The 14186-nt window shown below is 35.7% G+C and overlaps 1 protein-coding gene across 1 annotated transcript in view; it reads left to right on the top strand.

Moving 5' to 3' along the window:
• The window catches only part of DIAPH2 (diaphanous related formin 2), a 983285-nt gene that overhangs the window by 476203 nt on the left and 492896 nt on the right, over positions 1–14186 (top strand). Inside the window, exon 21 of the mRNA XM_070366366.1 lies at positions 8318–8419. Coding sequence (XP_070222467.1) covers positions 8318–8419 — 102 coding nt within the window. The remainder of the gene's footprint in view (positions 1–8317; positions 8420–14186) is intronic.

Here is a 14186-nt window from a genome sequence, read left to right as displayed (position 1 = left end):
GAATCTCTAGTGGTTAATGTGGTGGCAATCACAGAATCGGCAGCTAGTATATACTAGCTGAATGGATGGATGGAATACAAAATAAATATAGATCCAGGCCTAGCATCAAAGTGTGTGCCTTTTAAGTCAAAGCGAAGAACTAGAACACATGAATATGATTTCAGAACATTAAAATACACACATACAATTTAAGACATGCCACGAGAAAGTGTTGCACAACATATAGTAAGTTATAGTAGTTTATGGATTGAGCTTTTGACCAGGCAAAATAGGAGGAAGTTTCCATTAAGATCACAGAGATTTATCCAAGACTTACCCATTTCTTCTCTGAATTTTTTTACAAAATAAAATATTTGACAACATAAGTTAAAATAATACTGATATATGTGTGTATATATATATATGTGTGTGTGTGTGTGTGTGTGTGTTTGTCTCCTATATATAAATAGAATTCTGTGTATACATATGCACTTAATGGTAGAATTTTAAAAGAATAAACAATAAATTAAAAAAAAAAGAAATATTGGCCCCAATCCATTTACATAGGGAATGATAGGACTTAATCACAATGAACCTAACTCGACTTCCCTACTACTAAAATGACTTAATGAGATATAAGACAAAAAATAAAGGTTATGTTTTGGAAAGCAGGAAAGGGCATTATGGTTCAGTACCTTCACTTAACTAACCTTTAAGTGTGCAATTAACATTTAAAAGAAATAAAGTTTTGAAAGAATTCTAGAGTCATTGCAAAAATGTAAAAAAGGAGTTAAAAGCCAATGGTTTTTAGGAGAAATCCCTTTAGATAACTGTGACAGTCATCAGAAAGTGAATTTGTGATGTGTAAAAAGAGGAAGAAAAATCTGCTCGTTTGATGACAGAGTAACTGCTTTCCCCTTTGTTGTTTTCTTTGTGAACTTCAGCTCATTGACATTTTCTAAGATGAAATTTTCATACTGACCTAGAATTGATCTTTTAAACACAAATCTTAGACTGTTTGAAAGAAGATTCTCAGTAGTAAGTAGGAGCAGCGGGACAGAAAAATAGAAGGGTTGAAACTTTATAGGATATTTGCCTATTAATTCACAATTTGTCAGAATATAAGTTGTCTTTAAAAATTTATAATTTCTAGCCTCTGCTATTACAAACAGCTTTCCCCTTTCAGTATAGGGGGTGTCTGAACTCTTCTTTGCAATTTATTTATAGATCTTAAGTAGCCATTGTATCAACATGGCAACTAAACAAAAGCTATTTACAGTTGTTTAATTGGGCAATATGACATTTAAACACTAGCCCAATCCACATCTGTTCACCTGTGGTTTGCTTCCTCTTGCTCCTAGCTGCTGTTGCAAGACCTTAACTTTTCAAAAACTATCTCCATTAGATGTTTCTATGGCTCTCAAGGAATAGCTTCCAGATCTTATGAACTAATTTGTCAGATTTCATGTAGCTGCTGTGGGTGATTTTCCTCATTTCCTATTTTGATCCCTTTCCTTGGCATCATTGTGAGTGGGAAGAGGAGAGGAGTTTCCCATGGGGCATAGCTGCTATGCACTGAAGCCCTCTCCATGCCAAGGGTGTGGAGTGTCCTATGGCAAGATACAGAAACATGTTTTACTTTCTTTGTCTCCCCCCCCCCTTTTTTTTTTAACATGCTTGATTTTCGGAATAACCAAGCACTCAGACATATGAGGGGATAGGTAGGCCAGGCCTGGAGACATATCCAAGAAGCAACTATTGCACTCACAATCACTTTGATCCTTTCCAAAATGCAAGCTTTCCTACTGGGCCTAGCCTGATTGCATAATACACGCTTCTCTTCCTTTAGGTAGGACAGGGGCTTCCCCAGTGGCTCAGCAGTAAAGAATCTGCCTGCATTGCAGGAGACGCAGGTTCAATTTCTGGATCCGGAAGATCCCATGGAGTAGGAAATGGCAACCCACTCCAGCATTCTTGCCTGGAAAATTCCCCGGACAGAGGAGCCTGACATGCTACAGTCCATAGAGTCGTAAAGAGTTGAACACGACTGAAGCGACTTAGCATGGATCTTCCAGGAGGCCTAAAAATATGGACTTCCAACTGACTCCAAGGACTGTCCACATTATTCTTAAACTGTGCATTGAACATTTTTCTCTCTTGACATACTTTTAAAGATAAGTGAAGGAGCATAGAGGCAAATGAGTATTGCTATCTCTCCTCTTTCTTCTAACCCTCCTTCCTCTTCTATTCAGGACTTGAGGGACATGAAAACATTGTTAATGTCTTATCTTATGCTCCATTTTTTAGTATTTATGGAAAAATACTGAAGTGTCTTCAGGTATTGGCTATGATGGCCACTTGAAACATGGTTTCTAGATGTAGTAGGTTCATTAAGCAAGAAGTCCTATAACGTAGGCTGTATCTACCACACATTGAGAGGGTTTTATTCTAAACATTATTTGTAAATAGAATGTACTAAACACTGGCAGCTGTATCAGCTTATAACTCAGTCTGAAGACCGTATCCAGAATCAGAATACATGTAAGCCCATTGAATGTGTTAATTATTTCATATAGCTGAACAGAGAAAGAAAAGAAATGTCACCTGCCAGGGAGCCTGCAGTGTAAAGATGACTTAACAGGTTATCTGCAGCTGGAAGAGAAGCAAAATAACAAGTTTCACATTCAGAGCTAAAATCCTATTATAGGCTTGATTCATTCTATAATAGTTATTTTCACAGGTAAAACTTAAAATTGAGATGGAGAGTTGAAAATATGCAGAGATGATATTTTTAATAATGGTAACAACATTTTTAATCTTTCTAATTGAATTTCCCTGTAGGGAAAATTATAAAAGTTACCATTCTGATTCTTTGTTTTCCTTAATAACATACTTCACAAAAAATCCTATTAACAGAGAAAAAATTTTGAAAAACAATTTATATACATCAGAAATATTCTAGAAAAGTAGAAATAACACCTTGATATTTACTTACCTTTCCATTCTATTAAAAAAATATTAATGAGACGTAGTAGCTGGGCTTAATTTCATTTGATGTTTATATTGCTGTATCAATATTGATTTTTCTTTTAGGTCAAATGACATGATATTGTAAATCTTTGGACTAATCAGTACACAGCGGGTGCCATTGCAGGCATAGAGCTTAGTGGAAATGCAAAATTAGTGGGATGAGAGTAAAGATAAATAGAGACCAAAGAGGACTTAAAAGTAGATTGAGATACAGCTGTTTTCCATGGGACATATAAGGTTATATATTGCCTACTCTTTTTTTTTTTTTAATTTGGAAACAGTTATAATATACAGTGTAATATCTAACCCTTTTTTAAATATACAGTTTACCTGGTGTTAAGTATATTTAAATTGTGGTTCAATCGTCACCACTATTTCCAGAAATTTTTCATTATCCCACACAGAAATTCTATCCTTTTAAGCAGTAACTTCCCATTGCCCTCTGCCCCCAGCTCCTGGTAACCTCTTTTCTATTGTGTCTAAGAATCTATTCTAGATCAGTGGGTTCATACAGTGTTTGTCTTTTTTTGTCTATCTTATTTCACTAACCCTAAAATTCTCAAGATTCATCAGTGTTTTAGCGTGGATCAAAACCTCCTTTTTCTAGTGAATAATATTTTGTTGTATGTATATATCATATTTATCAATATATCCGTTGATGGAAAAGTAGGTTGTTTCTGCCTTCTCACTATTGAATAACAATGGTAGCATTGTGTACACATAACTGTTTGAGATGCTGTTTTCAGTTCTTTTTGTTACGTAACCAAGATGGAATTGTGGGATCATACGGTTAATTCCGTTTTTAATTTCTAAGAAACCACCAAGCTGTTTTCCACAGTGCTGATGCCATTTTACATTCTAACCAGCAATGCGTAAGGGTTCCTATTTTAATACATCCTTACCAAGAGTTTTTATTTCCCACTTTTTGGACAGTAGCCTTTCTAGTGGGCATTGTAAAAATGGTATCTCATTATAGGTGCTTAAAAAAATGCCATTGTAAATGGAATTGTTTTCTTAATTTCCTTTCAGATTATAGTGCACAGAAATACAACTGATTTTTGCATGCTGACTAAGTATCCTGAAACTTTGCTGAATTCATTTATTAGCTCTTTCAGGTTTTTTTTGTTGGATTATTTAGTGTTTTCTTCATATAAAATCATCATCTGTTAAGAGAGACAATTGTTTTTAATTTTCTAATTTGAATGCCTTTTATTTCTCTTTCTTATCTAATTGCTCTGGTTAGTGCTATGATGCATAGATGTGTTGTAAGCATTCATCCTTGCCTTGTTCCTGTTCTTAACAGATATAATTTCAGTCTTTTATCATTGAGTATATTATCTGTGACATCTTTTTATATTGTCTTTATCATTTTGTGAAAGTTTGCTTTTATTCCTCGTTTAAAGAGCATTTTTTTCCTCACAAATATGTGTTGGATTTTATCAAATGCTTTTAATGTATTAGTTGAAATGATTATGTGAGGTTTTCCCTGTATTCTATTAATGTGGCATATTACATTGGTTTTTTTTTTTTTTTTTTGGACAAAGAGAAATAAACACTATTTTTAAACATTCTACAAAATAGGATGTTTACTCATTGGATGATATAAATCTGCATTACTGAGGTTTCACATCACAAAAGAATTAGAGACCACGCGATTTTAGCTTAGCGAGATTCCTTCTTATGCTTTTTTTCTGTATTTGTTAGGTTGAATGAGTTTAAGTGGCAAAGAAAAAAAGTGCAAAAACTTTGCATAATTTTCCTACTCAAAATATAATTAAGTCACAATAATTAAAGTTTTGGCTTGCTTGTTTTTTTGTAATATATATATATATATATTATTGAAGTTTAGTTCACTTACAATGTTTCAGGTGCACAGCAAATTGATTCAGTTATCCAAATACACATATATTATTTTTGAAATTATTTTCTATCATAGGTTATTGCAAGACATTGACTATTGTTCCCTATGCTATACAATAAACCTTTGTTGCTTGTTGTATTTCTATTTTTTAATTAGAAGTCTAGCATTCTATTCATACTAAGTCAAAGTAGAATCAAAATGTCATAATTTTTTTTAGTTAGGCAAAAAATCATAAGTTTTCTAAAATATATATATTATATATAGTTTATATACATATACAAAAGCTTTTCTACTTACACTTGATCTTTAAGGCTTGAAAAAGAACATCATAAAAAAGAGAGAGATGGATAAATTGGAGAACATAAACTAAGTGAAATGGGAGCACTGAATATAAAATAGAAAAAGTGAAACAAACTAGATAAAAGTAAAAGATCATCATATTTTTATATGTTGAATCACCCCTACATTCCAACTATTATTTTAGATCTGTATATTTCTTTCTTCAACTCTGTCAGTTTTACTTCATGTATTTTGGGTCTCGGTTCTTTTATAGGAATATGTTCATAACAATTATATCTTCTTGATGGGTTGAAACTTTTATTAATATATAATATCCTTGTCTCTTGTGACCTTTTATGATTTGAAGTGACAATTTTAATTTGACAATAATATCGATACCTCACTTTTTTTTTTTTTTTTTTGGCTACTATATACATGCCATATTTTTTCCCATTCTTTTGCTTTCAATCACTTTGTATCTTTTTATTGAAAGCATGTAGACTGCATATAGTAGTATGTTTGTTTATTTATTTGCTTGTTTTATTGAGGTATAATTGATACATAATTTTGTTTACTGCCCTTTAATTTCTGCTTGTAGGGCCTCCTTTAGTATTTGGGGACAGAACAGTCTTGCTAGTGATAAATTATCTTTTCTTGTTGCTGTTGTTGTTATTGTTAATTTGGAAATGTCTTAGTTTTTCATTCTTCAGGATGGTTTTTGTGGGTATAAAATTCTTTTTGATAGTCTTTTATTTCAGCACTTATTTTATCCCACTACCTTTTGACTCCAGTGGGAGAAATCATATAATAATCCTATTACTGCTAAGTCACTTCAGTCGTGTCCGACTCTGTTCGACCCCGTAGACGGCAGCCCAGGCTCCTCCATCCATGGGATTTTCCAGGCAAGAGTACTGGAGTGAGGTGCCATTGCCTTCTGTGAATAATCCTATTAAGGATTCCTTAAATGTGACAATTCACTTCTCTTGCTGCTTTAAAAATTATCATTTTCTACATTTGACACTTTGATTAAAAAGTGTCTCATAGTTCTTTGATGTCCTGCTTGGAGTTAATGAGCTTCTTGTGTGTGTGTATTTACGTATTTCATCAGATTTGGAAAGTTTTCAATCATTATTTATTCGGATATTTTTTTCTTCCCTTTCTCTTTTGGGAATCCTGTGATATACATGTTGGTATGCTTGGTGTCCCACAGATCCCTCATGCTTTGTTTATTTTTCTTCATTCTTTTATCTTTTTGTTCCTTCAACCTAATAATATCAGTTTCTTTACCTTCACATTCATTGATCGTTTCCTCTGCCTGCCCATATCTAATCGTATAATAAATTTTAAATTTCAGTTATTGATACTTTTCACTTTCAGAATTTCTGTTGGATTCCTTTTTGTAATTTCTATGTCTTTCTTATTCTATTCATAATATTATTTTCCTTTAGTTATTTGTCCATAGTTTACTTTAGCTCATTGATCATCTTTAAAACAGTTTATTTAATATTTTTGATTTATAACTTTAAATTCTGAACTTCTTCGGGAATCATTTCTGTCAAATTCTTTTTTCGCTGCATCGGCAATGCTTTATTGTTTCTTCTCATGCTTTGTAATATTTTTGTTGAGAACTGGAGATTTGAATATATTATAACTTTGGGAATCTAATTATGTCACTCCTTAAAGACAGCTGATTTTTGTTTTCTGAGGATGGTTTTCCTTGTGTGTGGTCACTCTAGTTTGGGTTTCAATATCTCTTCAGTCAGCCAGTGATCTGACAATGCATGCTACGTCACTTCAGTCACTTCTGACTCTTTGTGACCCCATGGACTGTAGCCCGTCAGCCTCCTCTGTCCATGCAGATTCTTCAGGCAAGAATACTGGAGTGGGTTGCCATGCCCTCCTCCTAGGGGACCTTTCTAACCCAGGGATCGTGGCAGGAGGTTCTTTACCATTAGTGCCACCTAGGTCTGACAAAGATTTCCTTAGTTGTTTGGTTCCAAAAGGCATTAGAGGTGTTTCTGCCTGTTTAAATCTTCTAATAGATGCCATTAGGGAAAGCTGCTGCAACCAGAGACTGTTGAAACCAAGGCGAGTATCTGCCAAACCAACCAGAATGCACATCTCTGAATTCTGGAGAACGGGATCCCCATTGCTCCCCCTGGCATCAGCCATTCCCTTTTGCAACTTAGGCATTATCCTCACGGTGACAGGAATGGCGATCCACTCAGTATTCTTGCCTGAGAATCCCATGGACAGAGGAGCCTGATGCGCTACAGTCCATAGGGTCGCAAAGAGTCAGGCACAACTGAGTGACTAACACACATACACATTGTGTGTGTGTGTATATGTGTGCACTTGTTTGTGTGTTTGTGTGTGTATATATATTTAAGTTGTTCTGAAAGATAGTTTTTAAGTGAACTATCTGAAAGATATCGGAAAGATGGTTTTAACAGTTTTGTCTGAAAGATAGTTTTAAATAGGGTTGCACACTTGTCCCTCAGACTCAGTGTTGGACTATGATGTGGCCAACTTTGAGGTGGTAAAGTTGAAACAGCTGGGAAAATGATGTGTTGATTGTAGGGGCAAAAGCTCGGCTTCTTTCTTTGATAATTGTTTGAGGAATTGGAAATCACATAGAAGAACAGAATAGAAAAAAATACAGATATTATAAATAATTGGAGATTATTTTTATAGGCTTGATGTGGTTTGTAAGATTGAAAATGATTCCAAATTTTGCCAATATTGAAGAGTATAGTTGATGATTATTGTTAGTGCACATGAGTAAATTCTACATAGTATTTTTCTGTTTGTTTTTTTTAATAGATTGACTAAGTATCATGACAGGAAATAAATCTTAAAATTATGGTATGTGTTTAAGACCTAGAAACATAGTCAATTTTGTAATGTTATTTATTGTCATATGATTTTTTAATTTCACATTTATATACTATAGTGCAGAGAAACCAAACACTTCTATATATTTATTCACATTAAATTGTAGCTGTTTTTTGGTTAAGTTTTTGGGGAGAAGGGGAAGATACACTGGTACTGTGACAGAAGCACAATCAGAAATTTATCCACTATATTAATCACTTTTATAGTTTTTAATATATCTTTTATAATCCTAATAATGAAATACTAAACTGTTACGCTTTTATTTCCTTTTAGAACCTTGTAAAACATCTTCCTGAGCAGAAGGTACTCAATGAACTAGCAGAGCTGAAGAATGAATATGATGACCTCTGTGAACCTGAACAGTTTGGAGTTGTGGTATGTATCTAGACTAAGGGCCCACAGACTCAGCTTGGAGGTAACACATAACAGAAACAGGGGCGGGGGTAGGGGGGAAGACATTTCAATTGCTTATATTTTTATTTTTTTTCCTACTGTATAACTATATAACTTATGTAACATTGGCTGTTGGGGGAAAAAAAACCTTATTACTTATAATATTATTGAAAAATAAAGTTAAGATCTACATTATGAAATACCTCACAACATCTCAGGGATCTTCCTGTATATCAATGCTGATATTAATATTAATATATAAAAAGAACATATTATTGACAATTTTTCCTTCTATTTAGATCTTGCTATTACAATTTGGCTTTTTAATAAAGTTAGGCTTCTTAAGGGTGGAATGGTGAAAACTGTTATAGATAATTAGAAATATTCTAGAGTCTCTTTTGAATGGTATATATTGTATCAGAAAAAAGACAAAAATTTTCAGATTTCCCGTACAGTGTCATTAATTGATTAAAACCATTAAATACACAGTTTCAGCTGGAAATAAAATTTCATAAATACATTTCTTTAGTGTGGTTAAATAACTACTGAAATGAATTATGTTTTCTTATCTCCTCTTCGTTGTAAATGGTATAAAATAAGACTAGGTGTAGATTATGTATTAAAACAATAGTTTTATATATGTTTGTATCTGTGTATGTATATATATATGTATATATATGTTTCAAGCTTTCCTCAAAACTGCTATTCAAATAATTGACAAAAAGATGGTGGGTATGATGATTTATTTAATTTCCTAGAGAAAAGCTATTTTTGACTCAGTGTTCAATTCAAGTTTGGTCCCATATAAAATAAACAGTTCTATTACAGCTTTCAGTTTTACCCTGGCTCTCTGACCATTTTCCATCTGCATACTAAGACTTCTAAAAATTACCGTTGCACTTAATAGTCAAATACTCTGCTTCATTCAAAATATTTTATAACCTCTTTAATAGTAATACATTTGATTTGATGTGATTTGCTACTCTAAAATTTTAAAATCCTGTTTAAAATCAAAATGTGATAGAACAGAGAACATTCCTTTTGAACATATGCAATAACTGCTCACCCATATTTAGAGTTTATTAGTTCTCAGATATTGGAGGAGGCAATAGCACCCCACTCCAGACTCTTGCCTGGAAAATCCCATGGACAGAGGAGCCTGGTGGGCTGCAGTCCATGGGGTCGCAAAGATTTGGACACAACTGAGCGACTTCCCTTTCACTTTTCACTTTCCTGCATTGGAGAAGGAAATGGCAACCCATTCTAGTGTTCTTGCCTGGAGAAGCCCAGGGATGGGGGAGCCTGGTAGGCTGCCGTCTATGGGGTCTCACAGAGTCGGACACGACTGAAGCAACTTAGCAGCAGCAGCAGCAGCAGTTCTCAGATATATCACTGCATATGCCATCATAATCAACAAAAGAGTCTGAAATGCAGTACTTGGATGCAATCTCAAGAACGACAGAATGATCTCTGTTCATTTCCAAGGCAAACCATTCAGTATCACAGTAATCCACGTCTATGCCCCAACCAGTAATGCTGAAGAAGCTGAAGTTGAACAGTTCTATGAAGACCTACAAAACCTTTTAGAACTAACACCCAAAAAAGATGTCCTTTTCATTATAGGGGACTGGAATGCAAAAGTAGGAAGTCAAGAAACACCTGGAGTAACAGGCAAATTTGGCCTTGGAATATGGAATGAAGCAGGGCAAAGACTAATAGAGTTTTACAAAGAAAATGCACTGGTCATAACAAACACCCTCTTCCAACAACACAAGAGAAGACTCTACACATGGACATCACCAGATGGTCAACACTGAAATCAGATTGATTGTATTCTTTGCAGCCAAAGATGGAGAAACTCTATACAGTCAGCAAAAATAAGACCAGGAGCTGACTGTGGCTCAGACCATGAACTCCTTATTGCCAAATTCAGACTTAAATTGAAGAAAGTAGGGAAAACCACTAGACCATTCAGGTATGACCTAAATCAAATCCCTTATGATTGTACAGTGGAAGTGAGAAATAGATTTAAGGGCCTAGATCTGATAGATAGAGTGCCTGATGAACTATGGATGGAGGTTCATGACATTGTATAGGAGACAGGGATCAAGACCATCCCCATGGAAAAGAAATGCAAAAAAGCAAAATGGCTGTCTGAGGAGGCCTTACAAATAGCTGTGAAAAGAAGAGAAGCAAAAAGCAAAGGAGAAAGGGAAAGATATAAGCATCTGAATGCAGAGTTCCAAAGAATAGAAAGAAGAGATAAGAAAGCCTTCCTCAGCGATCAATGTAAAGAAATAGAGGAAAACAACAGAATGAGAAAGACTAGAGATCTCTTCAAGAAAATTAGAGATACCAAAGGAACATTTCATGCAAAGATTGGCTCGATAAAGGACAGAAATGGTATGGACCTAACAGAAGCAGTAGATATTAAGAAGAGGTGGCAGGAATACACAGAAGAACTGTACAAAAAAGATCTTCACGACCAAGACAATCACGATGGTGTGATCACTCATCTAAAGCCAGACATCCTGGAATGTGAAGTCAAGTGGGCCTTAGAAAGCATCCCTATGAACAAAGCTAGTGGAGGTGATGGAATTCCAGGTGAGCTATTTCAAATCCTAAAAGATGAGGCTGTGAAAGTGCTGCACTCAATATGCCAGCACATTTGGAAAACTCAGTATTGGCCACAGGACTGGAAAAGGTCAGTTTTCATTCCAATTCCAAAGAAAGGCAATGCCAAAGAATGCTCAAACTACCGCGCAATTGCACTCATCTCACATGCTAGTAAAGTAATGCTCAAAATTCTCCAAGCCAGGCTTCAGCAATACATGAACCATGAACTTCCAGATGTTCAAGCTGGTTTTAGAAAAAAGGGAGGAACCAGAGATCAAATTGCCAACATCTGCTGGATCATCAAAAAAGCAAGAGAATTCCAGAAAAACATTTATTTCTGCTTTGTTGACTATGCCAAAGCCTTTGACTGTGCGGATCACCACAGACTGTGGAAAATTCTGAAAGAGATGGGAATACCAGACCACCTGATCTGCCTCTTGAGAAACCTATATGCAGGTCAGGAAGCAACAGTTAGAACTGGACATGGAACAATAGACTGGTTCCAAATAGGAAAAGGAGTACGTCAAGGCTGTATATTGTCACCCTGCTTATTTAACTTATATGCAGAGTGCATCATGAGAAATGCTGGACTGGAAGAAACACAAACTGGAATCAAGATTGCTGGGAGAAAAATCAGTAACCTCAGATACGCAAATGATACCACCCTTATGGCAGAAAGTGAAGAGGAACTAAAAAGGCTCTTGATGAAAATGAAAGTGGAGAGTGAAAAAGTTGGCTTAAAGCTCAGCATTCAGAAAATGAAGATCATGGCATCTGGTCCCATCACTTCATGGGAAATAGATGGAGAAACAGTGGAAACAGTGTCAGACTTTATTTTTTTGGGCTCCAAAATCACTGCAGATGGTGACTGCAGCCATGAAATTAAAAGACGCTTACTCCTTGGAAGCAAAGTTATGACCAACCTAGATAGCATATTGAAAAGCAGAGACATTACTTTGCCAACAAATGTCCGTCTAGTCAAGGCTATGGTTTTTCCAGTCGTCATGTATGGTTGTGAGTGTTGGACTGTGAAGAAGGCTTAGCGCCAAAGAATTGATGCTTTTGAACTGTGGTGTTGGAGAAGACTCTTGAGAGTCCCTTGGACTGCAAGGAGATCCAACCAGCCCATTCTGAAGGCGATCAGCCCTGGGATTACTTTTGTAGGAATGATGCTAGAGCTGAAACTCCAGTACTTTGGCCACCTCATGTGAAGAGTTGACTTATTGGAAAAGACTCTGATGCTGGGAGGGATTGGGGGCAGGTGGAGAAGGGGATGACAGAGGATGCGATGGCTGGATGGCATCACTGACTTGATGGACGTGAGTCTGAGTCAACTCCAGGAGTTGGTGATGGACAGGGAGGCCTGGCGTGCTGTGGTTCATGGGGTTGCAAAGAGTCGGACATGACTGAGTGACTGAACTGAACTGAACTGATGGTGATGTAGGAGGGTTCTGTCAAATCCTTGAAAAGCAAATCAGGAATGTATATTTAGGGTGAAATAGAGCATGTATAGGTACCTGAAGAAACTATCTCTCATTTTTTAATTAAGCAAATTAAACTGGCCAGATATTGTTTATTAAGTAGCAATACTTTAACACAACATTAAATAATAAAATTTTCTAGACTGAAGTCCACACTTAAAACTTAAGCTACTGGAATTCATATTATAATTGAAGCAAGCTTATATACCATCTGAGAATTCAGCTGTGTCATGATGGTTATGAGTTTTACATTAGGTACACTGCAGTTTCTCTGAAGCTATTTTTTTCCTGAATGCAGTTTATCTTGGAAGATGTATTAGTTTGCCTAGCAAGTCCTTAAAGAGGAATATCCTTGGTACTACACTTAGGAAATGAAGTTTTGGGACATAAAGAGCAATATACCTTCCGAACTCAAAGCAAAATAGGAAAGGAAAGAGATTTCGTGTTTATGCATGCAACCATAAATAATTCTGGGGCTGTGAGCATGAAGTCCCCTGGTCCTCTTATTTACTCTCCCCATCCTTAGCTATATGTCTATAGGGAAGTTAGTCAATGACATTTCTAAGTAGTTTATGCTATATAAATTATCTAAGGCAGCATCAGTCAGGATTTGCCTGATCTAAATAAAGATTAGATAGTCTCATATCTAGCGAAAAGTTTCTTGAAATAATGATATAACTTAGTCTTTTTACCACATATGTAAGCATGTATATCTTGTATATAATAGCCAGTAGATAAGTGCTTATTGAATTTTAAGATAATTATTACAACTAAGTATGAGCCTGAGATTAAGAATAGCATAGTTTATGTCTCAAAGTAAAAATTATGTTCAAATATATTTCTTCAAGTCTATTCTGAAATTAAATTCACTTCTCTGTGGAAATGTCCAAATACTTTTTAATTCTGGAAATATATGGACAGCCTCCATTTAGGACAACTTTGGACATCTATAGAATCCTCCACCCAAATGAGAAAGATTCCAAACTTGTTGTCTTGCTTTTGCTTTCTTCCGCCATCAAAATTATTAGTTTAGTCTTCTTAAAAATGTATATTCATCGTGTGATTTCTGTATTGAAACCCTTCAGTGTCTGCCAGAGTTTACAGAATAAAATCTGAGCTCCTTCACATTCTCATTGTGCCTCTAACTCTCTGACATTATGTCTCCCTGTTCTCTTTGGCGAATTGAGTGAATTGGTGTCTTTATGACATTTTAGCTTTTACCTTGGTGGGACTCTTATTGCCATTTCAGCAGTTATTTTACTTGTTCTTAATTCAGTGGTCTTTTGTTTTTTCTATAAGGGCTATACCATATCTTACCTGCTTTCTTCAAGTCTTTTCTCCCTCCCCTCAGTTCAGTTCAGTTCAGTCGCTCAGTCGTGTCCGACTCTTCGCAACCCCATGAATCGCAGCACGCCAGGCCTCCCTGTCCATCACCAACTCCCGGAGTTCACCCAAACTCATGTTCATTGAGTCAGTGATGCCATCCAGCCATCTCATCCTCTGTCGTCCCCTTCTCCTCTTGCCCCCAATCCCTCCCAGAATCAGTCTTTTCCAGTGAGTCAACTCTTCGCATGAGGTGGCCAAAGTACTGGAGTTTCAGCTTTAGCATCATTCCTTCCAAGGAAATCCCAGGGCTGATCTCCTTCAAGATG

This window comes from Bos mutus, chromosome X, assembly GCF_027580195.1.
Source record: "Bos mutus isolate GX-2022 chromosome X, NWIPB_WYAK_1.1, whole genome shotgun sequence".
NCBI classification, from domain to species: domain Eukaryota; kingdom Metazoa; phylum Chordata; class Mammalia; order Artiodactyla; family Bovidae; genus Bos; species Bos mutus.
The sequence above is the reverse complement of the archived record's forward strand: the minus strand, read 5'-3'. Positions and strand labels throughout refer to the sequence as shown.